Consider the following 27,913-nt stretch of genomic DNA (forward strand, 5'->3'; position numbering starts at 1 on the left):
TTTAAAGAAACTAGGGTTTGAGTTTTAAGCTTAGTAGATGGTTCTTAAGGGTAAAGTTGGAAACTTTACCCTTCTAGACAACATAATGGAAGGGATCTGAGTATTGGAGTCCTTGGATTGTAACGCCCTGATTCTCAGGTATGGTCTAGTTATTGGGTTAAGCCCAACTCGACGAGTCGATTGATCTACTCGTCGAGTAGCACCGGGAAGGATCACGGGTTAAGTAACGTACTCGACGAGTCCATATTGGGACTCAGCGAGTAGGAGCTGGCAGCTGAAACCTTAAATCCCAGGGTTGTGCACCCTATTTAAGGGAACATAAACCTCTTTCAGCCTCTTTGCAGTCTCTTAGCAAACCCTAATACGTGTGTGTGTGCCCATTGTGTGTGTTTGAAGCATTGGAAGAGGATTTTTTGTGAAAAGAGCTAGGGAAGCAATTGGTTTGAAGCAAGGAGCTTGGGGAAAATATGGATCTACTCCAGTTGTCATCTCTTGGGAAGGTATCAAGCTGTTATCTTCCTTTCTACTTCGTTCTAGACCTCCTTGGTTGGAGATTAGGGTTCTTGGTTGGGTTATAAAGTCATTTCCTGGAGTATGAGCCAAGATATGAAGTTGTAACTTCAGATATGAACTCTCTATGGATTGAAGGACCATAAAGTTCTTAGCTTTGGCAAGTTTGAACCCCTCCCTAAGTGTAAAACCCCATTTCAAGCATAGTTTGGGATTTTTGAGTCATTGGTGCCTTGCTTGCATGTAAAGTTTGCAACTTTACGTGATAAGCAGGCCTAAGGAAGTTGGATCTACAATTTGGGGCCTTTCCATGGCTTAAAATTTGTCTGCATGATAAAAGGACTGAATGGACTCAGCGAGTCACAAGGTTGACTCGGCGAGTCACATGAAGATGGCCGTGAACTCGACGAGTTGGATGAACAACTCGGCGAGTCCGATGAAGATCACCATAAGACTCGGCGAGTTAAAGAACAACTCGGCGAGTTGGATGGGTTTCCTCTTGGATATGTATGAGTGTGTATCCGTCGAGTTGCAAGGAGGGAACTCGACGGGTGGCCTTAAAGTTCGAATGAGAATCAAAGGAACTCGATGAGTCCCCTCGATGAATCGGCGAGTTGGATTGTACTTCAAGGAAATCGGCGAGTAGCCAATGGTGCTCGGCGAGTTGGGGTCAACATGGACTGTTGACCTTGATTGATGGCTTTGGCTTTGACCAAGGGTTGACTAGCGGGTTATGGGTTACCTTATAAGGTTAATGACTTATGAGTATGACGTACTGATGATAGGTGGTGGACCCGGTGTCAAGTGGTCCGAGAGTTGGAGTTTACCTTTCGTGTCGACATTTGCGAGGTGAGTTATCCTCACTATATCGATAGGGTCTACGGCACCAAGGCCATCCCTTTTAGTTGTTATTGTTATGGTATGTTGCATGTGGTTATGATCTATTAGTTCGGAATCGAGGTAGACAGTATGTTATGCTCTTATGATCCATAAGGATTGGTATGTTAGTGACCTGCTAGGTCGGTACTCTAGTTACAGAAGATTTCTATGATTGATGATCAGTGAGACAGTTGTGTTTGATGTTTGTATATGCCAGTATATGATAGTATGTGCATATGGTTATTTGCTTGTGGTTGGGTTGAGGCGGTCCTGCTTTGTGCTTAAGGCCAATATACCCTATGAGCGGTCCGGGGAGACTGTAGGCCAACGTGGCGGACCAGTCATGCCGAAGGCTCGGGATAGATTCAGACAGACTGTAGGCCCGGTAGGGCGGTCCAGTCAGGCCGATGGCCCAGTATGCATGTTGATTGAATTGATTATTACTGTTGTGGTATTGTCAGTGTAGTATTGGTATTTTAGGGGTAGCTCACTAAGCGCTCGGGCTTACAGTTTCAGTTTATTGTTTCAGGTACTTCAGGAGATCGTGGAAAGGCGAAGGCGTGACCGTATCGCTCCTTATCCTTATGTTATGATTTTTGGGACACTCTGATGGAAAATGATTTGAAAACATTTTTTAAACAATGCTATGTGGTTTTTATTTATGTTTGAAAAAGTTTAAATTTGGCGTAAAATTTATGGTTGTTACATGGATCCAAGAAAAATGTCTTAACACATTAAGTAGATTGGCAGACTGGAGAACTCGGCGAGTTGGTTTGGAGTTGTCTCGACTCCATTGGAAAAGTTAGACTCAACGATTTGTGGGGGAAACTCGACGAGTTGGATCATGATATCATGATTATGTGATTTTTGGGAACTCGCCGTGTTGAAGGGAAACTCGACTAGTTGAGTCAACTCGGAGCGTTGACTTTGAATTTGACCTGAGTATTGGCTTTGACTTTGACATGGGCATTGACTTTGACTTTGACATTGACATTGACCAAGTTGACCCTGAAGGGGGTTATGAGTATGAATTGGTAACTAAAGAGATATTTCATGTTTAGGGATTGAGTTGGGTTGATTTCGGAGTCGGGGACTATTCAGCTACTTTCGTGTGATTGAAGTGATTTACCTTCCCGGTAACAATGGGTCTAAGGCACCAAGGCTGACCCACTAGTGGTGTTTATATTAGAGATTATTGTCTTTATGATAATTGTCGGGTATGCTAGTATCTAATGAGCTTTATGTGTTGGTATGCTATGTTATTATGTGATAGTGGTAGAGGGTGAAATAGACCCCGTAACCGATTGAAATAAACCGGAGGGTAGGTCGGGCACCCAGATATGCCTGACAGGGTAGGTTGGGCACCCAGATATGTCTGACAGTATGTTCTTGCTATGTTGTTATATGGTAGTGGTAGGGGTGAAATAAACCTCATAACCGGTTGAAATAAACCGGAGGGTAGGTCGGGCACCCGGATATGTCTGACAGGGTAGGTCGGGCACCCAGATATGCCTGAGAGGGTAGGTCGGGCACCCACATATGCCTGGTAGTATGTTGTTATGTGGTATGATGGGGAAACTCACTAAGCTTCGTGCTTATGGTTTGCAAATTTGGTTTCAGGTACATCTTCTTCTAGAGGAAAGAAGTCGACATGATCGCAACACATCACACTATCATTTTCCACATTATGAGATCCTTGGGGATTGTACTCCTGTTATTATCTTTTTATGACATGATTTGATGATTGACATAATGATTTTATTATGTTTTGGGATGACACTGATGATGTATTCAGACTACTGGTTTTTATAATTACTCAATTAAAAATGAAATTTTTGGTTCTGAATTTTGGGATGTTACAATACGAATCACATTTAAATCACAAGTGAATATCACATTATATAATCACACATGAATCACATATGAATTACATGTGATTCACATGTTAATCACAAGTGAATATCACATGTGAATCTTATATGATATATACATATGCATTTTGTGAGTGTTCTTTCATTAACTAAATTTTTTTGATCTTCTTGTAGATTTGGAAGAATTTGTGGAAAATATTGAAGAAATGAAAAATTATAAATTGTATAAAATACGACAATCTTGACACGAAGAAACGAAACACTTTTATAGCATTTTTTGTTTTTTATAATTTATCTTGTATCGAATAAAATGTTTGTACTATTTGTGTTTATAGATTAGTAAATAAAAATGTGTTTTTTATGATTTACTTATGAATATTATAGTATAAGAAATATGCATATATTCACCTAAAATATTGACTTTTTATTAAAAAGTTATAGTTTTTTTTATAAATATTCCAGTTTTTTAAAAAATTTACTATTTTTTTTTAATTTACTAATTAGAAAAAAAAATGCCTATTTTAAAAAAAAAAATCATTTTAAAAAAATCATGTTTTCCAAAAAAATTAAAAATCTGCATTTTTTTAATTTAGAAAATTATTGGTTTTATAAAGAAATCCGAAATTTGATTTATTATGTTAATTTTTAGATCTTTTTATTAATATTTCAAATAGCACAAAAAACTAAACATTAAATGAAATTGATAAGATGGTAATCATGACCTTAATGAGTTAATTTTGATCTAACGCTCCACCTTTAGTTCTCGGTTTCTCCGGAAACTATGAGTTCTCAACGGATCTCACCCATATATATATATATATATATATATATATATATATATATGTAGAGAGAGAGAGAGAGAGGAGTAGATCAAATGAAAACACCTAAAAGATTGAGAATGCGAGAACCGATCTGGACCATATAAATATTCAAATATGAGGCTATTATCAAACGTATCATTTATGTAAATTCTAAAACCATAGGTACTAAAGTGTAACTTGTAAAAGGTTATAAGACTATAATGGTAATTACAACTTTAACTCATTCCTATAATTTCTCAATCTCTCTTATATTTCCATTCAAATTACTTGCCCCCACTCTCTCTCTCTCTCTCTCTCTCTATATATATATATATATATATATATATATATATACACCTAGGGTTGAATCAATAAACCGCCTCCATCATCTGTATTCCACAATTTCTTCCTAATCGCACCATCATCATCACGTCATCATCTGTCACAGCCCTAATCTCTTCCTCCCTCAGCCTTCCTCCATCACACCATCGTTTGTCACATTCCTAATCGGAGCATTGCAAGTCGCCACCTTAATGCGTTTCTGGTTTAGCCGGTGTTTCTGGGTCGGATATTGTTTCTGGTTCAGCCGCCAATCCACCACCAAAGATTTCAAAGATTGCTTGCTAATAGTGGAACAAGAACCAAAATAAAATTCCTTTGACCCGCAACCAATGTGGTAACTATAAACTTTTATTTTTGTTTCCTTATCAATGAATTTATGTTTCATGTTTCTTGGCCAACTTCTGCGTATTTTGAACTTCGAAAGAAATTGGCTTTTACACTTGGTTGCTTTTTCCATAATAAGCGTTTGGTTCTTATTTTTTTTAGAACCTATTGAGCTCGTATATGATCCTCTTTAATTGTCATCATTTAAAATTTTGTTAATATAAAAGCTTAAATTCAGAATTTTTCCGCAACTAAAATAATCGTGTAAACTTTTTCTATAAGTTTAATAATTTAAGTGGCCAAGTGTAATTTATACTTTGTATGTATTTATGATTAATGGTGTATTCAGTTAAGATTAGTGGTATATATTCTTGTATGAATATAATTACATCATAGGATTTATATGTACTTTTAATTTGTTCATGTCTATTCATTTATGATATGAAGTCAATATGTTACTTTGACTAGAAATAAAAGGGTTCATATATTCTAGAAAATAGCATACCTATTTTGTTACTTTGATTGTGGTGATTTCTTCCCCCCAAGTATTTGCTTGTTTCTTTTCATTACATTTTTTTCTCTATACATCTTATGTTGATTAACTGATAGGATTATGTGTGCCTCTCATTTTGAGTTGTTTTTAATTGATTATTGCTTTTTTAATCAAGTTCGTGTCTTTTCTAGAATGAATCATTTTTATACCCGAATGGGTTTGCTGCAGATATGCTTTTCTTTGAACGACATAATTTCTTACTATTTTTCATCTCTAGTCATATCAATTCTTCGGTTGTTCCTAGAAACAAAATGTTTTTTTTTGTGAACTAAATGTCTTGAATTAATAATGTTTCCTCACTCAAGTTATTTTATCTACCAATGTTTGTAAGTTTAGAAGTAAATTGTTGGTGTGTCCAACTCTCTTAGTTAGTTCTCTAAATTTTCAACTAACTTTGGTCTTATATTCGCAATATATCTTATTTAATGTGCTTTGTGTATTCAGTTATGATTAATGATATATATTCATGTATGAATATAATTACAATTATATGATTCATATATACTTTATAATTTGTTCATGCCTATTCATTTATGACATGAAGTTATTTGAGTTTTTCTGTATCTTTTTTATTAAGATAAATGTTATTTGTATTTATCTTTTTATTTAATGATGTGCAGAAAAAATCAAATGCTTTTACAATGCAATTTTGGAGTGCTAATATACAACCAAACACTACAAAATGAAAAAGATCTTGCCTTATTCATTTATAATTATAGAATAATAGTTAACTATTTGTATTCTAATATTTTTTGTGTTTTATTCATTTGTGATTATTAGAAAATAGATAAATATTACAATATATATTTGTCATTATTATTTAAGAATAGATGTACAATGTAGGTATATATTTAATGTGTTTTATTCATTCATTATTATAGTTGTATGACAATTTTTAATCTATAAGTTGTGTTTTATTCATTTATTAATATAACTAGTTTATAACCTGTAGGAACCACGGTTTTAAAACTAATTAAATTTTCATAGTAAAATAATCAAAATTATTAATCAATTATTTTAATTAAATTGTTAATTAAGAGATATTTTTTTAGTTATATAAAATTATAATCGTTGATTTAAATAAATACATGACCTTCCAATTTGTATTAAGGTTATTTTAATATTTATTCTAATGTTATTAATTTAATGTAATTAGAATAAAAATTTTGAAATTTGAAATTTGAAATGGAAAATCAATAGGTTGACAAGTAGCATGACATTAATTAGGGGACCTTATAAGATGACATATGACAAAAGAAGAATAAACTTATTCTTTTATTAGAATAAGGGCTTGAATCATTTATTCATTCAAGATAATTGCCGAATTCATATATGATTACAAATATGTTTTATTCATTTATGATTACAAATATTTGGATAAAACGATTAATTCATCAATCTTTTTGATGTGGTTGGTAAAAATAAACATAAAAAACATTATTTTTTCTTTAAATTATGTTTAAAATGTTTTTTAAATCATTTTATTGCTTTTGTTAATTAAAAATAGATTATAAGCATTCCTAATAATTGGGTAAAAAAATCTATTAATCAAATTAAATCTCATTATTTTAGGAATTAATTAATTGCCCATAAATTATTCATATTTAATTATATTTTAAATTTCATTTTATGCCTTTATAGAATGATTGGTTCACAACTGTTTTCACGTTGTCAACCCTTTTAGTGTTCTCAATTGATCATTTCCATATATATATATATATATATATATATATATATATATATATATATATATATATATATATATATATATATATAGGCTTAGGTTATTCTATTCAAAGTAATTATTGTGTTATTGTATGCATAAATGTGGGCCAATCATTTTACTTATTTTAAGAAAGTGATTAATACATATTATTGATTTAAATATAATTGAAAAATACCATCTAATTTAACTAGAAGGGTATTTTAGTCAATTAATATATATTTAATAAAGGAAATTTGCATATTTTAAAGGGTCATAGATTCTATTAATTTTAAAATCTGATTTTTACTAATTATAAGGTTTTTAATTCGGACATTCTGACAGAATATGTTTGAGTATGTTCAAAAATAAAAATATTCTAGAACAATAAAATAATAAAAATCTTCTTGAACATATTTCTTGATCATGACTTTAAAATTTTCTTGTAGAATAACAAATTCACGAACCAGCAATTGAAGAATTAAAACAAAATTACATTAATTCTTATAGAATAAATGTACCAATTGTTAAGAATTACATTTATTGTTAAAGAATAAAACTAAAAAACTTTCAAATTGGGAAAAAAACATTAAAATCTAACAAATACACTAATTTATTTTAAAAGAATAATGTTGCTAAGAAACACTTTTAATTTTGTTGTTCGTTCTTCAAGCATCAACTTCTGTGAAAACAAATCAAACTGTAGTTTAGAATCCAATTACGCATTAGCAAATGATAAATAAAAAACTATATTCCTTTGGAAAAATATGCGCACTTGTTAACTGCACCAAAACCAATAACCAAAAATTGTAGAACATGTATAATCAATGAGAAAATATCCATATTCCATTCCAACAAAATTAGAATTCGTGTTTCCATTCCGATAGAATTTGAATTCATGATTCTATTCCGATAGAATTGGAATGGTATAAAATACACAAACCAATTTAATGCTTCTAGAACATCAGAAGGGGCGAGATTAAGTTCATCAAGAACTATCCAATAACCATTTCTAGTCTGTTTCAGAAATCAGAACAAAAATCAAAAGTATAATCTATTTTCTGTTTCCCTTTTGTGAGATTTATGTGTTTTCATATGTGGAGATGACATCATGAAATTAGAAGATGCTACTGGAATAACAACATCTAGTTTGTGAATTTTTGGTACAAATTATTGGCTTCTCCTCTTTAAGGCATGTGGGTTTGGGTGGAGTAACTACAGAAAACTAATATTGAACTAGCTATGCATATAATAAATAAACTAATCATGGTAACTACTCCAGTTTTACAAGTATAAGTGTATATTGAATAATGCTCACCTTGCTTATCAGCTTTGAGAGTTGATTTTCCAGCATGTTCTTTGCAAAATAAAGGACATTATCTTTCAGAAACTCGATAACAATTATAGATCTTTCAAGAAGACAATAAAGGCAAAAGGTGTTCTTATATAAGACATGATAGAATAACACAAACACATTAAATACTGATAATAGTTAAAGGGGTACCTCACTGGGAAAGTATGTTCTGTGATTATACATATCCTGTTGATCCTTAATAGCAACTGGCATGATAGGCAAAAGAAACAAACTGAAGATTGATGAAAGATCTAGAGGCTTTGAGTTAGTATAACATGATCCCTCTTACAAGATTATCTGAAAACAATAAGAACTTATTCAGTACAGAAAGATTAAAGTTAACAGTTAACAGAATATGTGTTATGAAAACATACACATGAACATGGAGGTTTTAGGCATATAAACTACTGGTAACCAGATAACCCATTTTAAAAGAAATGAAAGCTATCACTCAGATCTTTTAAAAGTACTTGTGAACAAAATCACAAGTTAATTACAGGTCTTCTTCCTTCTGTTTTTGGGTTATGCAAACCAATTCTTCCAACATTCGTACGAACTGCTTCATATTGTTGAAATTCGACTAAAATTCCGAAATTCATATACAAAACTAATTTCACAAAGTTCATAGGAAACAATTCAAATCGTCGAATGTACACCAAACACCAAAAATTCACAAAATTATAAGAAATTAAGTAACGATTTACAACTAAAAACAAAATAAACATGTAAAAATTCAAATCATTAAGGGCAAAGTTTCCCGATAACCTAAGAACTAAAAGTGAAGCGTTGGATCAAAATCAAATCATTAAGGGCATATCGTCATCATACAAATCCCAGTTAATTTTTTGTATTATTGGAAATATTAATAAAAAGCTCTCAAATTCACATTATAATACAAAATTTTGGATTTTTTATAAAAAAAAATAATTTTCGTTTTTTTTTTAAATTGCAGATTTTTCAAACTTTTTTGGAAAGCATAAATTTTTAAAAAAATTGAATTTTTTTTTTAAACTGTAATTTTTTTGAAAAAGAAAACTGTATCTAAAAAAAAGTGCAAATTTTTTAATAAAACAGTAATTTAAAAAAAAACTATAATTTTTTCAAAAAAAACTACATTTTTTTTCTAAAATACTGCAATTTTTTTCAAAAAATTGCAACTTTTTCAAAAAAAAAAGTGCAATTTTTTAAAAAAATTGCAATTTTTTTTAATAAAGCTGCATTTTTTTAAAAAAAAATCAATTTTTAAAAATCAGTAAATTTATATAAAAAAACAAGAATATTTAAAAAACTCTAATTTTTTTAACAAAAAAAATCAACATTTTAGGTACATATATTCTTATTTTTTTTAAATGAATATATGTATATTTCTTATACTATAATATTCGTAAGTAAATCATAAAAAATCTCATTTTTATTAATCAATCTATAAACATAATAGTACAAGTATTTTATTCAATACAAAATAATATATAAAAAATAAAAATTTCAACGAAGATTCACAATGTTATCATTTCGCCATATCAAGATTTTCATATTTTCTTCAATTTATCACTTTTCACTTCTTCAATATTTTCCACAAATTCTTCAAAATCTACAAGAAAATTAAAAATTTTTGATTAATGCAAGAACACTCACAAAAATGCACATGCATATATCATATAAGATTTACATGTGAATATATCATGTAATATTCACATGTGATTATATCATGTAAGATTCGTATGTGATTATATAATGTGATATTTCACATGAGATTGTATATTTTACGATTCAAATGTGAAATTGACAATAAAATTTTAAAAAATAATTAACGAAGAACACACACAAAAATGCATGTGTGCATATAGACGTAATCCATATGTGATTCACTTGTGATTTACATGTGAATCACATGTAATTCATATGTTATTAACATGTGATTTACATGTGAATCACATGTAATTGATATGTGATTCACTTGTGATTTACATGTGAATTACACGTGATTAATATGTGAATCACATGTAATTCATATGTGATTCACTCGTGATTTACATGTGATTTATGTGCGAATTACATGTGATTTACATGTGAATCACAGTAATTTATATGCCATTCACTTGTTATTTACATGTGAATTACATGTGATTCATATGTGAATTACATGTGAATCACCTGTAATTCATATGTGAATTACATGTGAATCACATGTAATTCATATGTGATTCACTTGTGATGTATGTGTGAATTACATGTGATTCACATGTGAATCACATGTAATTCATATGTGAGTCACTTGTGATTTACATGCAAATTACATGTGATTCATATGTGAATTACATGTAATTTACATGAGAATCACATGTAATTCACATTTGATTCACTTGTGATTTAAGTGTATCACTCACTCATGTATACAATTATCATTGAAACAATCATGGGGGATATACCATAATTCACATGTGATTCACTTGTGATTTAAGTGTATCACTCACTCATGTATACAATTATCATTGAAACAATCATGGGGGAAATACCATAAAATCCCTTGACAAAATTGATATTTTGTCAAGAATTGTGCAAACAGTAATTATTCTTTATCCGATTACATCATCTTTATACCAAAAAAATAATAATAATACTAAGTATATTTGTTTTCTGTAAAAGAAATATATATCTGTTATATTTTTATTAGGTTTTTACAAGTTTATACAACATTTTTTTGTTATAAAAATTTTGTTAAATTGTATTAATTACACAATTATAACCAAAATAAAACTTTCATATATAACTATCTCGATTTAATTGTTATATTATATAAACAATAGTGTATTAATAAATTGCAAACATATAGATTAAATTACATGATTATGTGGGTCCCTAATGCAACTTTTTCTTTTATAAAGACAAAAATAATAAAACAAGAAACTTAATGCAGCTCTTGAAGCATGCTAGCATACTACAGAAACATCCAGTACCAAGAGACAAACATTACGTGCTACCCTCTATAGAAAACAAACCGATCAACACAGTTGAATAAATTCCCTTGACAAAATTGATATTTTAATTTATTTTCTTACCTCATCTACTGGTTCAATATTTTTCTTACCGAATTGTATAATCAGTACCCTAAATACAATGAAATCAAGATCAATATGTACAAAAGAACTATCCCAAATTCGAACAACTAGAATGAGATCAAGATCAACATGTACAAAAGAAATTACCAGTCCATCATACTCAATAGGGTGTCCAAAACGAGCTACTATGTATAATATGTTACAGAAAACAAACTTTTTTGCCACTAAGTAATACAAAATTTAAATCCAAATTGCAGTTACTTGAGGAGGATACAAAATCATGAATGTGGCTAGAATTGTTAAGAGCATAACAATTGGTTGTAGGTAAAACCACAGAACCAACGATGCATGTTTGATAAAGGAAAGCTGGAAATGAAACAAGAAAAAAAAGTTTTCATTCAAAAAAAAAAAAAAAGAACAAAAACTGACATACATTAAACAATTTGCTTCTTAATTGTTACAGAGATGAATAAATAACTACACATTCATCAATTACTTATAAAAATGGTTGAGAAAAAACTAATCATTAACAACATTAGAGCAGATGTTAGGCCTTGGGTACCAAGAAAATACAAGCATACCAGACGCTCAAAAGGCTACAGTAATCCCTTTAAATTGTATTATGAAAATTTATTTGTAAAAGACGGCTACTTTCTGACATTATATTATATGCTCAAAAGGCTACAATCTTTTACAAATAAAAATATCTCTTACATTTCTCAAAATATAACCAAAAAAATTCTTCAGAATACTAAATCAGAATTGGTTCATCATTGATGAAGTCAAAGTGAAGTTAACATGTGATATTTCTCATTGAGGCATTTCATCGAACATGTTGAGTGCAAACAAATATCTATACTTTTCAATAACACAGGTGTCTATTTTTATACCTACAATCAACACAAGGATTTAACTCTTCTTAAAAACATATTGAATAAACAGGTTCAACTTAATGATTAGGCAAAAACAATTCATAAAGGTCAAACAAATGTCAGGAGTCAACTATAGAAACAGATGATACCTAAATTTTGATCGACAAGGGATCATCTTCTTCGCTTAGGTCTTCAATCCACAGTGGAGGCTGAGATGAAGTCGGCGATTACGGTGTACTCCGGGGAATGAATTGATGGAGGATAAATGATTCAAAATCAAAGCATCTTCGGTGGAGTTTTTTCTATGAAGAACGTGAGATCAAGGAGTTCAGCAACAATGAAACTTCGATCGTTGGGGGATTTTAGATTCGTGTGAGTAGAAGCACTTTCAGAATCGAAAGCATGGAATCAGAAGAAGTATTAGAGGCAATTTGATGGAGGTGAGTCGTCAGAGGATGGATCGTAGCTTTGAGAGAGAGGAAAACGGGGAGGAAAGAGAGAGAGAGAGAGAGAGAGAGAGATGAAAATGTATTTTATCAGATATTAGATTTAATTAATCATTTAATTATACTTTTATTCCTATAATAGCCCTGACTAAATTAACTAAGATACCCCTCATTTTTTTGTCTGCTTATTTTCAAAAACTCCACCTTGCATCTCGACCCTTCCTTTTTTTGATCCAACGTTCCACCTTTAGTTCTCGGGTTCTCGGGAAACTTTGAGTTCTCAAATGATCCTTCATATATATATATATATATATATATATATATATATATATATATATATATATATAGGAGTAGGATCAAATGAGAACACCTAAAAGGTTGAGAACACGAGAACAGATCTAGACCATCTAATTTTTAAGATGTATGGCTATAATTAATTGTTATTTTTATAATTATTAATATATTTAAAATTTAAATTTCAAATTAAAGAAAATTATAAAGGGTATTAAGGTAAATAAACATTACCCTAATTTTGTAAACTCCTATAATTACTCCCTGCCACTCTGTTCTTTTGACCTAATTTCATACAACATACAATCGACACCTTCATCACACAGCCGATCCCAACTACTTCTGTTTTCCTTTTCCCTTGGTCGACAGATGAACCATCAACATTGAACGATGATGCTTCCTGATTTCACCCCAAATGTTGATTTTTTGTTGTTTGCTCCTTCCCCCATTTATGCACTGCTGATGACGACGATTAAGCCACAATGGTCGTCGGAGAATCGACGCCCTTCCTTCCCCTCTTCCCTCTGTCTCTTCAACCTCTTCGAACCCCGGAGACGATCGCAATTGGACACAATATCCTGAATATCGGACAACACACCTTCGATGCGAGCCTTTCTTCCCTTACTGTCGCCCTATTGTCGTCGTCGTTGGTAAGCCTTCACACTCTCTGCCCCTTTGACTTCCACCATCGCCAATTCCATCGAAGGCCAAGAGACCGCCTTGATTTCTCGTAAGCCCCAGGACTTGTAATCCCGATTCAGGGCTTGAAGAATGACAGCAAAAATCACGATTGGTAATTGCAATCATGAAGGGGGAGTGCGTGATTGGCGATGCAAGAAGTGGGGGAAATTTTGACAGGATTTCGTATGAAATTGAAGCTATAAATCAACAATTGGTAAGTTTTGATTCTTCCTTCTATTGTGTTCGTAAGTCAAATTCTAGCAATATGATATCCTTCACTACAGTGGTGAATAATTTCAATCAACATAGTCAGTTGTGTTCGTTATAATCACTTATGATTATAAACATGGTTGTATCAAATTTGGTGTAATTATCACAACTTAAAACAATTATGAACTCCATGGGAATTAGCTTGAATTTTGTGTTCATTCTCCAATTGGGATCTTGTATGAAGATGAAACTTGGAAGACCTCTTTGAAATCAATCCATCCTGTTTGGCTGCTTGTTTACAAATTTAATTGCATTTCGTGTCATGAGCAGTTCTTCTTGCTAATCTGATAATTGTTGGACCCGAAGTACTTTTCTTTTACAATCAGTAAGTTGTTACAAGTCACAAACCCTTTATGTTTCATAGTTAATACTTAATACACAAGCCATTGGTTATATTAACATCTTCCTTTTTGTGATGTTTCTAACAAACGGGTGGACATTTACTTTGGTGACTTTATGTTTTGGGGTATAAAATTTTTAATAATCATAACTAGAAGAGGGTAAGCCCTCTCGGTCGAGTTTTCTTGTTACTGTCACTTTGTTGATACTTTTTGATACACTAATTATCTACCTTCCCATATGCTTTAATCATTCAACCACATTCTATTTTTCTCAATTTTGATGATAGCAAACATGTCATCGTCAATTGTGTTCGTTATAATCACTTATGATTATAAACATGGCTGTACATATGATTAAAAGACGCTGTAATAATCATTTATGATTATAACAACGTATGTTTTTCTACTAATCATTCATTTTAATATTATGTTGGTCGTTTTATTGTCTTTACATGTTATTGTCATTTTTGTAGATATTAATCAAAGAAGAAGGAATGCTAGAATTTTTTAAATATCGTGTCTGCTCCTGCTCGTTACACAAGCTCGCAAGCCATTTGATTCAAAGAGAAGGAATGGGTGGTGACCAATTCAAGAGAATGGCTGATATAGGGATGAATTTTGCAAAAAAAAAATGAATAATAAGCGGTTTAATCATTGTTGAATATAATTATGTATAAATGTATGAAACTAGTCTTGATATATTCTTTTACGAATATAAATATATAATTGTATAAACTCAATCTTTGAAAATTTTATTTTATGAATATAATTTTTAATGTGTTGATTTTTTTTATTTGTTAGCATATTCATGTATGATTAGTAGTTTATTTTTATTCATTTATAAATGTTATCTCTAAATTATGATTTATTATTTAGGATTACAAATATATATTTTTATAATTACAAATGTTTTAATCATATATCATTGAAAATATTTTGATGAATAATAAATAAGAAAAAAAGGAATTTTTATTTGACAAAAAAAAACTAATATAAATTATCTTTATCATCCATTAATAAAAGAAATAAAAAAATCAGTTCATATTTTATTTTAGGTAGATAATCATTATCGCTAAATTTTAGGAAATTAAGATTTGAATTTAATTTGTTTTAATTTAAAACAAAATACACAATGACTAATATACCCTTATAATATGATTGGTCCAGAAGTGTTCTCGCGGTCTCAACCTTTTTGGTGTTCTCATTTGATCATTTCCCAATATATATATATATATATATATATATATATATATATATATATATATATATATATATATATATATATATATATATATAGAGAGAGAGAGAGAGAGAGAGCAAGGATCATTTGAGAACTCATATTTTCCCGAGAACCCGAGAACCAAACGAGGGCCGTTAGATTAAAATAATAGAAGGTTGAGATGTTTTGTGACATTATTGTAAATATTTGAAAAAAATTAAACACGGGGGTATGATACTTAAATTAAGGGAAAATTACACGAATGGTCCCTATGGTTTGGGGTAATTTGCGCGTTTGGTCCCTAACTTATTTGTTTAACTCGGAAAGTACCTATTGTTTGTTTTTGTTACAGACATGGTCCCTACTATTTGTTTTTATTACGCGTTTGGTCCATGTTTTACCTAAAAAAACTACTATTTAAATAGGAAAAAATGGTAACGTAGGTAAGGTAAGGTGTGGGGGTCTGTTTTTATTTAAATAAATTAAAAAATCAAGGGCAAAATAGTTTTTTTAGGTAAGACAGGGACCAAGCGCGAAATAAAAACAAAAATAGGGACCTTCCGAGTTAAAAAAATAAGTTAGGGACCAAACACGTAAATTACCCTAAACCATAGGGACCATTCATGTAATTTACTCTTAAATTAATCTAAGGGCATTTATGGTACTGAAAATCATTCCCCCCCCCCCCCCCAAAACAATCGATGCCTTCTTTCTCTCACAAATCCCCTGATCGTATCTTCGTCCCTATTTCTCTCATAGCTTCGTCGGCGTTCGTTCCCTGATCCAGAACCAATATCCGATTTATCAATGGTCTCCTCCGTCTACCATCTCACTTATTCATTGAATCGAGGAAGGTGAAAGTCGAAGCTCTCTCTCTCTCTCTCTCTCTCTCTCTTTCACTTCATCGTCTGCCTCCTTCCGTTGAATCTCTCCTTACACAATCGCTCTGCCGCCGATTTCTGCCAAAACCTACCGCTACAGTGAGCATCAAAGTGGACGCATACATTAATGATTGACGATCGACCTTAATCAACACTGATTTGGTTGCAGTTATGGTGGAATTGGATGGTAAAGAAGAGGAGGTGCTTCGATCCAAGCAAAAAGTCCTGAAGTTGGACATTTGAGGAATATAGGTGCTTCAATCGGCGATAGTAATTGAGAAACCCATGGACACTCTCTCTTACCTTATTCCCTCACCACCACCGAAACATATTATCTTGATGGCAACAACGGTGATCATGTATCCAATTTTCTTCCTCCTTGTAGTTCAGTCCTTTATTCCTTTATCTGGATCACATATGTCGGCAATTACAATGTTTTTGGTCATCGATCGTTCATGTAATTATTCAATTTTGTTGGAGTAGTTAGTGCTAAGGTTTTCCTAGAAAAGAGTTGTAAAATTGAAAATGTGCATTAGGTTACCTTTTGAATTGGGATTAATTTGAGAACCTTTCTTGAATTCGTTTACCTAGGTCGAGTTCTACTAAATATCAAAAGGATATGATGGATAATTTTGTTGTCAGTTCCATATTTCCATATAGAGATCAACTTGGGAGATTGATGAATTTGACCGCAGAACAAGTTACTTTTCTAGTATTAGGGTTTATGATAAGTTCTAGACTATAAATGGATTGTGTTCATGGATCTGATGTACTGCTTGCTTCTCACAATTCTTCTCACCAAAATTGGGACTTTAGGTACTGATAGCTCCCTGACATGACCGTGTTGCCTCAGTAGAGTTTCCATCTGTTCATTCTCAGAAAAAAAAAGTTATCAATATTCATGATCAACACCATCTCCTCCATAGGCTGCAATGGCAAAATATCTTCAAGCCATGTCTTGGTGACATCCAGTGGGTCAAAGTCAAACCTATCTTCATGATCAGGGGTAAATGGTCTAAATAAAAAGCTTCCATTCAAGATAGTCTCCAACTGCAATGAAGTCATAATGATCTTGTGTTGCTAATGAGAGAAATGAGTGAAGACTCTGATGGTGGTGTTTTGGTTCACTTACAATACTTGAATGAGAAACACACTTATAGACCTATGCAGATTTTGGGAATGCTATTTGCAAATTTCAAGCAAATGGCAGAGAAAAACCTTGAAACCCCTGTTTCAATCTGTGTGATTGGGATTCCATCATATTTCATAGACTTACAAAGGCGAGCTTATCTTGATGCTGCACATATTGCAAGTTTAAAACCGTTAAGATTAATGCATGATTGCACTGCAATTGTTATTCACACATGAATCACTTGTGATTCACATGTGTCATTTGTGATTCACACGTGAATCACATATGATTCACACGTGAATCACATATGATTCACACGTGAATCACATATGATTCACACGTGAATCACTTGTGATTCACACATGAATAATCTTAATTATTCATTTTGTGTAGGCATAAGATTTATTTTAATTTGTTTCCTTTTAGCGATTTACATATAAATATAATTCACATATGATTCACATGTGATCATATGTGATTCACATGTGATTCATATGTGAATCGCATGTGATTTACATATGATGTCATATGTAAATGTGATTCATATGTGAATCGGATGTAATTCATATGTGAATCACATGTGATTCATATGTTAATCACATGAAAATTACATATGTAGTTTTGTGAGTGTTTTTGCATAAATCAATTTCTTTTTAATTTTCTTGTAGATTTGGAAGAAATTGTGATGAATATTGAAGAGATGAAAAATGATAAATTGAAGAAAATATGAAAATATTGACACGAAGACATGAAACGCTTTGAAATTTGTAGCATTTTTTTATATTTTATTTTGTATCGAATAAAATACTTGTACTATTATGTTTATAGATTAATTAATAAAACTGAGATTTTTTGTGATTTACTTATGAATATTATAGTATAAGAAATATGTATACATTCACTTGAAAAAATATGTTTATATGCTCCTAAAAGGTTGATTATTTTTAGTTAAAAAAGTTATAGTTTTTTTTTAAACATTCACTTGAAAGAATATGCTTATATGCTCCTAAAGGTTGATTTTTTTGGTTAAAAAAGTTATAGTTTTTTTTTTTAAATATTCCAGTTTTTTTTTTTTTTTTTTTTTTTTTTTTTTTTTTTTTAATTTACTAAGTTTATAAAATTTATTGTTTTTTAAAAAATGCAGTTTTTGAAAAAAAAAGTTTTTTTTCAACTTTTTTAAAAAATTTAAAAAATCTGCAATTAAAAAAAAACGAAAATTGTTACTTTTATAAAAAAATTGATTTATAATGTTAATTTGAGAGTTTTTATTAATACTTCTAATAATACAAAAAGTTAAATGAGATTGGTAAGAAGACGATCATGCCCTTAAGAAGTTAATTTTGATCCGACGCTCCATCTCTCTCTCTCTCTCTCTCTCTCTCTCTATATATATATATATATATATATATATATTTAAAAATATAAATAAACTCATTAGTTTTTAATTGTTTATGTTTATTATGGTGTCGATCATTGTTTCCATTCTTTTTCAATTTATGTTGTACATAGTTAATTCAATAACATGTTTCTCATTCCATATCAATTTTTTAAGCTTATATTTACGGATTAGTTGATAACGATTATTTTTGCGATTAGTTTGAATATGGATGAAACATTCAAATCACTACATACTCAAGGAATGATGAATGCCTAAAGATATAAGGAGACGGTTCATGGTTGAGTTAAGTTTTTTTTGCATCAAGTAACAAAGCACCATCAATTTCCTTTACACCTACAATCTATTTCCTTTTTACATTTTTCTTATAATCTATCTTGATAGGAACCACCTCGGTTACATTGCAACTTGACAAAACTTGTCTTTAATTGAATCTCGAATTGATACAACATATCCTTTACTGTAATAAAACTCCTTAGTAATTCATTGCATGATTCAAATTTGAAGTTAGCTAAACAAAGTTCTTCATTTTGTATCGTAAGATTTGATGAATCCATTTCAATCTGTTGAATTAATTTTAATAGTGAATTAATTTTCAATCTTAATAGTAATTTATGTATGATTAAAATTAAAAAAAAAAAAAGAATGGTAATCCATATATGGCTAACATTTTATCCAGTGACAAGGAAAAATTTACAACACCATACTGGTCATTGGTAATTCAGTTATGAACCAACTTCACAAAATTTTAATTTTAGCATATACGGCTAAGGTTTCCAACTTGACTTTTGTGATTTAATCTTGAAGTCAGCAAAATGTAATATCTTCACGTGGAACTTCATGTAATGCAATCCAAAACTTATACTCAGAACCCTTATACCATATTTCTTATTAGCAATCCATGAATTATCTCTAAACTTCTTTAGTGACGTAGCCAAAATTTTGTTTTAGGGTAGGCCAAATAATTTACAAAATATGAACAAGTAGCAAAATATTGAAAATGATAACAAAATGTAACAATATATGATTTTAAAATAAATTATTCATTTAAGTTGGAACTAACAGATTAATTAAGATAATAAAATAAATATTAATATACAAACCTAATAAACCATGAATTCATTGTAAAGATTGAAATACAATTTGATATATTTAGAAATTTATTGCCTTAATTTTAATTAATTAATTTTTTGCACGTTTTTTTTTCTCATAATTTTCATTTATTTCATATTTCAAATTCAAAATAAACTTTTCATCTAATCGCTCCTGTTTAACATTATGTTTTAATTAATCCGTATAATATACGGGTTTCACAACTAGTAAATCAATATACAAAAAAGTTCAAGTTCAATTCGTTCATGCTTAAACGGTACATAATAGACATATTTTGTTTCATGCCCCACAAAATGACTTATTGTCAACCAAATAGTCCATGAAATTGAAGTATTTGTTTTAAAAGGATAATGACTTAAAAATATAACATATTTTTTGATTTGTATATATTTGATCACTGAGTTTTTTTTTTCGTCCACATTTACCCCTCAACTTGTTAAACTGTATACATTCAATCCTTATGACCGGTTACTCCAGGTCAGCCGGGAAAAATGACTTAGTAGGGTAATATATTTATCATTTTATACGCATTTAGTCCTTAATATTTTGTACACATTTAGTCCTTAATAATTTTTTTGTATCAAAGTAAGTTATTTTTGTTTTTGTACTCTTTCAGTACTTATGAACGTGGGACAATCATTGATGGAGTGTGTATGGCTATTGATGTTTATGTGTAAAGTCTCATTTTCACAATAAAAAATGTTCCTTTTTAAGTAAGGCAAAAGTCCCTAATTATAAATTCATTATTAAGAAAGAACGCTTATTCCAAAATACATAATCAGAGTAATATAAGAAACACGGAATCCTCAATACTATTGATGAGTGTGTACAGTCATGCATTCGCCTTCCATGATCAACACGATAGAACCTGAAAACATAAACAACTGGTTAAGCACAAAATTTAGTGACTTTTTCCTAAAATACCTGATACAACAAACGTATTATCATGAATAACAGACTCACACTCATCAGATTGGAATACCTTGGCCTAATCAGTCATCAGATTGGAATGCCAACATGCAACATGTCCAACCAGTCATCGGACTGGAATATCCAAGGTTTGTTGGCATGTCGCCTTAACCCAACCGCTCATCTCAAGCCTCCGTGCCTACGGCTTACACCCGGCCCGCACCAGGTATCCTGGCCTAAAACATATAATAGGACCACCTCAACCTATCCCACCACCATATGGTTATCCCACGTAAGATGTCATGAGAAAAACCTATAGAAATCATTCACAAGTACTAAATGAGTACAAAAACAAAAATGACTTATTTTGCAACAAAAAAAATATTAAGGACTAAATGTGTACAAAGTGAGAAATATATTACCTTATTAAGTCATTTTACCGGCTAACCTGAAGTATAGCCGGTTATAAGGACTAAATGCACTACAAGAATACCAAGCTACGACGACGACACCTATCCCGACGCCGATAGTCGTCGCTGATAGTCGTCGCTACAGGTCTACCTATGCCGACGACAAGTTGTCGCCATAGCTTTTGGAACGTTTGACCAACTTTCTTTGACCGCAATATCTGTGCAGACGACAAGTCGTCGCCATAGGTCCGGCGGGAACGACGAAAATATTGGCGGTAATATGAAAATATATACCGACAACGTGTCGTCGGTATAGGTAGCAAAAAAATGACTTTCTATTTATTTTTATTCCAAGTGCCAGAAAAAGGAGAACGACGTAGTTTTTGGACATCCTATGCCGACGACAAGTCGTCGGGACAGGTTTTTTAATTTACATTTATATTTATATTCCAAGATTAAGTAATACGTCGATTGTTTTCTGCACTTTCTCCTCCCAAGCGACGAAATCGAGTTCCCAGCTTCAATTTCCGGCGATTTGTCGAATCCAAGGTCATTTCTACCCTTAATTTGTTTGTTATTGTTGTTTGATATTGATTTTTACCCCTAATTTGGGGTTTTTTTGTGTGTAGCAACCGGTGGTGAAGCTCCACCTATCTATTGACTGCCTCACCTTCCACCACCTAGTGTTGCCGTCGGAAATCACCACCAGCCACCACCTTGCTTCTTTGACTAGCAAAAAAAGCAGAACATCGGTTTAATTCCAAAAGGTTAGTTTTTTTTTTCTAATTTTTTTTGAAATTGAAGTTGAATTGTGTTGAAATTGTTTGTTGTTTGTTTGTGTATATATATATATATATATATATATATATATATATATATATATATATATATATATATATATATATATATGTGTGTGTGTGTGTGTGTGTGTGTGTGAGTGATTGTGTTGTATATATACGTGATTGTGTTGTTGTTTGTTGTTTTTTTCTAACTGTATTGTTTGTTATATGTTCGAGTTGTTTGATGGTTGCTATAGAGTTTTTATTCAATTTTTTTTTGTTTGGTTTGCAATTTATAAATTTGCATAATGGTCAATTTATAAATACTAAAACAAGAATAAACTCTGACTATCAACAAGGTTTCCTGTTAAAGTTCCTGTTACATGAACGTCCAATCATAGCAATATACTTTCAAAGTACACTGCTATAATACGTGTGAAAGTTTTATTGTTTTTGAAATTTTCGTCATTGTGACATGTTTTGCTCCATAGGCCAAGTATTCTTTTTAATTCAATTATATGGTAACATTCCAGGGGCATAATCGTCATTTTTTTAATAGGTCCATAATTGTTATTTTTTGTTTAGGGGCATAATCGTCATTGTTTTCCATCTTACTTTACTACTATTATATTTCTTAATGGTTTGTCTATTTAAAGGTTTTATTTTTATGGCAACCCATCAACAGATCTTGTGTTTGTTGTTGTGTATATATGTATGTATGTGACTGTGTGCAAGAAAGTACTTTGCTATATTGCTATATAATGTGAAAGGGCGTGTTATTGTAACCTGTTGAACAATTTGCAAATATTTGATTAATTATTACGATTTCAAAATATGATTAATGTTTTTGTTTTTCAACCGTGGATTCCACGGGTTTAAACCTAGTATACATATAAAGAGAAATCTGAAATTTATGTATATCGCCCTTAATTAAAATTGCTTTCTTATCAGTTTAGTCCTTCAACCTTACTTATTTTTACAATTCACTTTTATTCTTTAATAACCATAAAAAATTAACCACAAAACAAACTCGAAATCCAATTTAATGGTATAGTTTATACAAATATAGTCTTTATGATTTTCATCCATAAATTCTTGTGTAAATACCAACTAATAACACAATTTAACAATATCATCAAATATTAATTTGTAAAAAACATAATATAGTATATACATCAAACGTACTCGAATAATGAATATTATTCCAATATAAATCATATTAATTTATTCTATAGTGAATATATAAAAAACACTCACAAAAAGATATTCATGATTGAATCCAATATGGTAAAAGATATTCAATAGCCTCAACCGACCCAAAATTCATAAACAAATTCATAAACAAATTCATAACTCTAAAATTTATCTTTAACAACATGTTATATCTTAACCCTCATGGTAACCCAATTTAAGTTTAGTACTCCTAGTTAAATATTTATAAATAATGAAAAACATGAATCTATAAAATGTAGGATTTTTGTGGAATACACCTAGTTTAACCGTTGGTAACCGGTTTTAGGCTGAAATAACAAAAAATAAGTAAAAATTTGATTTTTTTTCCAAAACAGAAAAGTCAACATATAAAGTTTTTTTATATAATAAACATATTTTATATTATAAATTTTGTTTTGATCACACATCAACAAACGTTACTAATAGCAACATAAAAAGAAAATATAAAAATATTTAAACTAATAAAAGTATGTTTATTGAGAGTAAACAAAATATATAAGTATTTAAACTAATAAAAGTACATTTATTGTAACTATGTATACAATCTAATTTTTTATAATTAAACAGTAATGACGATCAATAAGAGTTGGATTCGGGAACACCGAACGTCCCCAAAATTCTTGGAAGGTCTTAAAAACTTTATGGAGATTGCTAGGAAACATGTTGACTCTGAAGACAAAGTGCATTGTCCGTGCGTAAGGTGTGTGAATATGTATCGACAGTGGTTGCTAGGAGGAATGTTGATCCTAATATAAACGATGACGATTTCATTAACGATGAAAATGACGATGATGATACGTACTCTTCAGATGAAGAAATAAATAATGAAAACTATGACAGTGATGATGATGTTGTACATGTATATTGTTCTAGTGATGAATCTGATTGATGGTATGTTATTGTTATTATATCTCCTGGTTGCTTATAATATTTGTTAAATTTTGAAATGTTGCTTATTTCTAGTTTTATTATATATTCTGAATGTTTATAATATTTGTTAAACAGATGACAGAAGTCGCGAGGGGACACGGAGGAGACAGTGGGGATAGACCTCCACACGGGAATGCACGCGGTGTACCATCAGATTGCCAATCTTGTAAGTTATATGAAAATTTTAATTATTAGATATATTAATGTTTTAAATTTCTAAATTTCCAATTGTATATGTAAATATATTGCAAGCGAAGAATGTGAATGTGCGTGGCAAAGGGAGAAACTTAAATTTGTACAATGAGTATGAAAAAAACAAGTGTAAGCCTTTGGAATTGCTAATTGATATCTCCGGGCAGACGTATCGAGTTATAGGGGACAACGGGCAACTGTTTGTCAGACTGATCTCAAATCTGGTGGGATCAAAGGTACCGTTGCATTATCATACTTGGCGTCGTGTTCCTGCCAAGTACAAAGTTGATTTATATCCCGAGCTAGAGGTAAATATATAATACATTTTATATGTATTGAATTTTACACTTATTAAATATTTTTTTACTAATCAAATATGTTTTTCCTTTTGCAGACTTATTTTGATATTGATAGGTATCGGGGCACAAACTTGTGGGAACCCCTTCGAGCGGGTATCCAAGCAGATATGCAAAGAGCTTATCGAGAGCGCAAGTATCAGATGAAAAAACATTTTGATAGAGTTGGTGGATATCGTAATGTGGAAAGGGCAAGAAGACGTCCACCGGATGATTGGACCGCCAAAGCTTGGAACGATATGATTGATTTGTTGTTTTTGACCGAGGAATACAGACGCACGTCGGAAAAAAATAAAGTTACTAGGTCGAAACTTCCACACACAAGTGCTCACGGATGTAGACCGTATGCTCAACGACGTTATTTAGAGGTAATAAAATACATTAGTATTATTTAAAATTGTTATTAACATTTGTACAAATACATTTATTGTTTTTTCACTTATTATAGGAACAAATGGGAATCAAGCTGCAACATATTGAGGGTTGGAGACAAATGCGCTACAAAGAAGGTTCGGGTTGGTGTACAAGTCGAGCAGAAGAAGACTGGGTAAGTGATAAACGAAATGAATATGTTGTTTAAATATATTATTATTAATTATAGTTTCCTGTTTAAGGAATATTATTATTTTTTGAATGTTTAAGTTTAGTTGTTTGTTTTAATTAACGTATGTCAATTGTTTTCTTTATTTTAGGAGAAAATTCAAAATGAATATGAGAAAATGCAAAACGAGGTTGGAGAAGGAGGAGAAGTAAACGAGGATGAATGTTTAGAACGTGCCCTTGGGACGAGACGTGGACATGCTCGCGGGGTGGGTAGGAGACCAACCGCCAACTTCGGTTTAATTCCAAATGAACGGCCTTCCACTTCCAAATCGTCTCAATCTCAACCCCAATCTCAATCCCAATTCGATGCACAACAAATGCAAGAATATTTGCAACAATATAATGCATCATTGGCGGCTTGTATTCCGAACTTCCAACCACCACCATTTCCTAACTTTCTATTCAACTATAACACACAAGCAAGTAGCTCTCAACAATTTGCCGAAAGGATGGAAGAAGAAGGAGAAGGAGGAGAAGAAGGAGGAGAAGAAGGAGAAGAAGAAGAAGGAGAAGACGATTATGATAATGATGATTGATGTTTTTTTAGTATTATGAACAATGTTAGTTAACTACTTATTGTAATATTAAACTTGAATTTGATGTTTTGAATTTGAACAATGGTACCTAGTTAATGTATTTCAATTGATATATGCTGCAATGTTTTTTGGATTTGTTAAAAATGCAGGAATGGTAATGTACAAAACCTATAAAGCTAAAAAAAAACAAACAGTAGCTATCCCGACGACTAGTCGTCGCTATAGGTCCATAACCATTAACTGATAAAACCCTTTAACGACGACAAGGCGTCGTAATAGCCTCAACTTGTCCCGACGACTTGTCGTCGCCATAGCTATCCCGACGATAGGCCGTCGGCATAGGATTTTAATAAAACATTATTTTTTTTCGTCGAAAATGTCGTTGACAAAATCTGTGCCGACGACATGTCGTCGCCATAGAGTTGGCTATACCGACGACATCTATGCCGACGACTTAACAGACCTATGCCGACACACCTGTGCCGACGACTTTTTGCCGACGACTTGTCGTCGCCATACCCTATCCCGACGACTTGTCGTCGGCATAGGGTCTAAAATCGTCGTCTGCACAGGGTCCGATTGTTGTAGTGATGTGTACAGTTTAACAAGTTGAAGGGGTAAATGTAGACGAAAAAAAAAGTCAGTGACTAAATATGCAAAAATCAAATAATATATTACCCTTCTAAGTCATTATCCCTTTTGTTTTATTATTATTTTTTGACATATTAGGCCTTGAGTTCCCAATCAGTTTATTTATTTGTTTTAATATCTTATTTTTAGCAAATGTACGCTTCGTATATTACGTACATGCTTCAAGGAAAGCATCTTATACACTTGAATAAAAAAGAACTAGTCAAAACATACAGATCCATATGGTTCGGAGGCCAAGAGGCGATCATGGATAGCCTTTGTAAGCCTCGCTGACCAAAAACGTTGTTGGCGAACTTGGAGAGTACTGTGTTGCTGCATACATACATCTCCGATTGATGCATTTGAGACGATAAAGAAACAATATAATTATATAAATGAAGTGAAGAGTAAGTTTACTCATGAAAATACAAAAATTTGAACACATAATTAATGAAGGGGACAGGTTGAGGAAAAAGTAAAACTAGAAAATAGAGAAAGTTCCATAACCCAAGAGATAACAAATACAAAATTATTATTATTTATTTATGTATTTATTTATTTTGACATTTCTAAGGTTAAACCAACATATATGTAATTAAGTTATAATAATGGAAAACCCGGGATTAATATTAAGATATAATCAATTTTCAAACAAAATTAAAGAAATGGAGCCTTTTTTTTTCCAATTATAAATTGTGCAACCTCAAATCCAACACCCACCTAACAACATCTGACCCACCCAAAAGCATTTCATGTATGTGACTATGTGAGGACCATTCCATGAAAAACCATGTAGAAAACAAAAACTAAATCAAGAAAACAGAAATTTGCATCCCCTTGTAATGAAGATGAAATGGTGACAGCTTTGTGATAACGAATAAATTCGAAAATTGAGATTTAATGAATAGGAAATCCATGGACTATGGGCGTGAATGGGGTTACTGGTTAGCCACAAGTTTCACCTAATACATTTTAATTTAAAGTCAACAAAGTAAACTCCTAAGAAAAGGTGGCGCCGTAAGTGATGCATCAATCATCTTGTATAATTAAATAACAAATCCAACAAATATTTGACTTTTCACCCAACCATCTTGGTCATGTACACAAAAAACTAGAATATGTACAAATGAAGAAGTAGATAATAACCCTATTACCTGATTCTTACTTGGAGCAATGTGCATGAAAATCGATGGATATCATATTTAATTTATGTCATACACTAACGATCTGATCTTATATAAACACCAAATCCAACAAAAGTTTCAAAATTGACGCCTTTAAACATAAATATGCCATACA

At 31.3% G+C, this 27,913-nt stretch overlaps 1 protein-coding gene and 1 long non-coding RNA gene across 2 annotated transcripts; both read left to right on the forward strand.

Annotated features, from left to right (window-relative positions):
* The first annotated feature begins 21,823 nt into the window (after positions 1 to 21,823).
* On the forward strand, positions 21,824 to 24,081 carry LOC145071215 (uncharacterized). The gene is made up of 3 exons (XR_013690308.1): positions 21,824 to 21,904; positions 21,985 to 22,122; positions 23,935 to 24,081. It is a non-coding gene; the product is annotated as an uncharacterized LOC145071215 (long non-coding RNA).
* A 119-nt stretch (positions 24,082 to 24,200) lies between these two features.
* On the forward strand, positions 24,201 to 26,098 carry LOC145068002 (uncharacterized). The gene is made up of 6 exons (XM_079015009.1): positions 24,201 to 24,284; positions 24,373 to 24,463; positions 24,550 to 24,797; positions 24,884 to 25,213; positions 25,294 to 25,392; positions 25,538 to 26,098. The coding sequence occupies exons 1-6, from the start codon at positions 24,201 to 24,203 to the stop codon at positions 25,982 to 25,984; spliced, it is 1,299 nt and encodes a 432-aa protein (XP_078871135.1). The 3' UTR covers positions 25,985 to 26,098.
* Positions 26,099 to 27,913: the final 1,815 nt, after the last annotated feature.

The sequence above is a fragment of the Lactuca serriola genome, chromosome 8 (genome assembly GCF_051521515.1).
Source record: "Lactuca serriola cultivar US96UC23 chromosome 8, Lser_US96UC23_V15, whole genome shotgun sequence".
Lineage (NCBI taxonomy): Eukaryota > Viridiplantae > Streptophyta > Magnoliopsida > Asterales > Asteraceae > Lactuca > Lactuca serriola.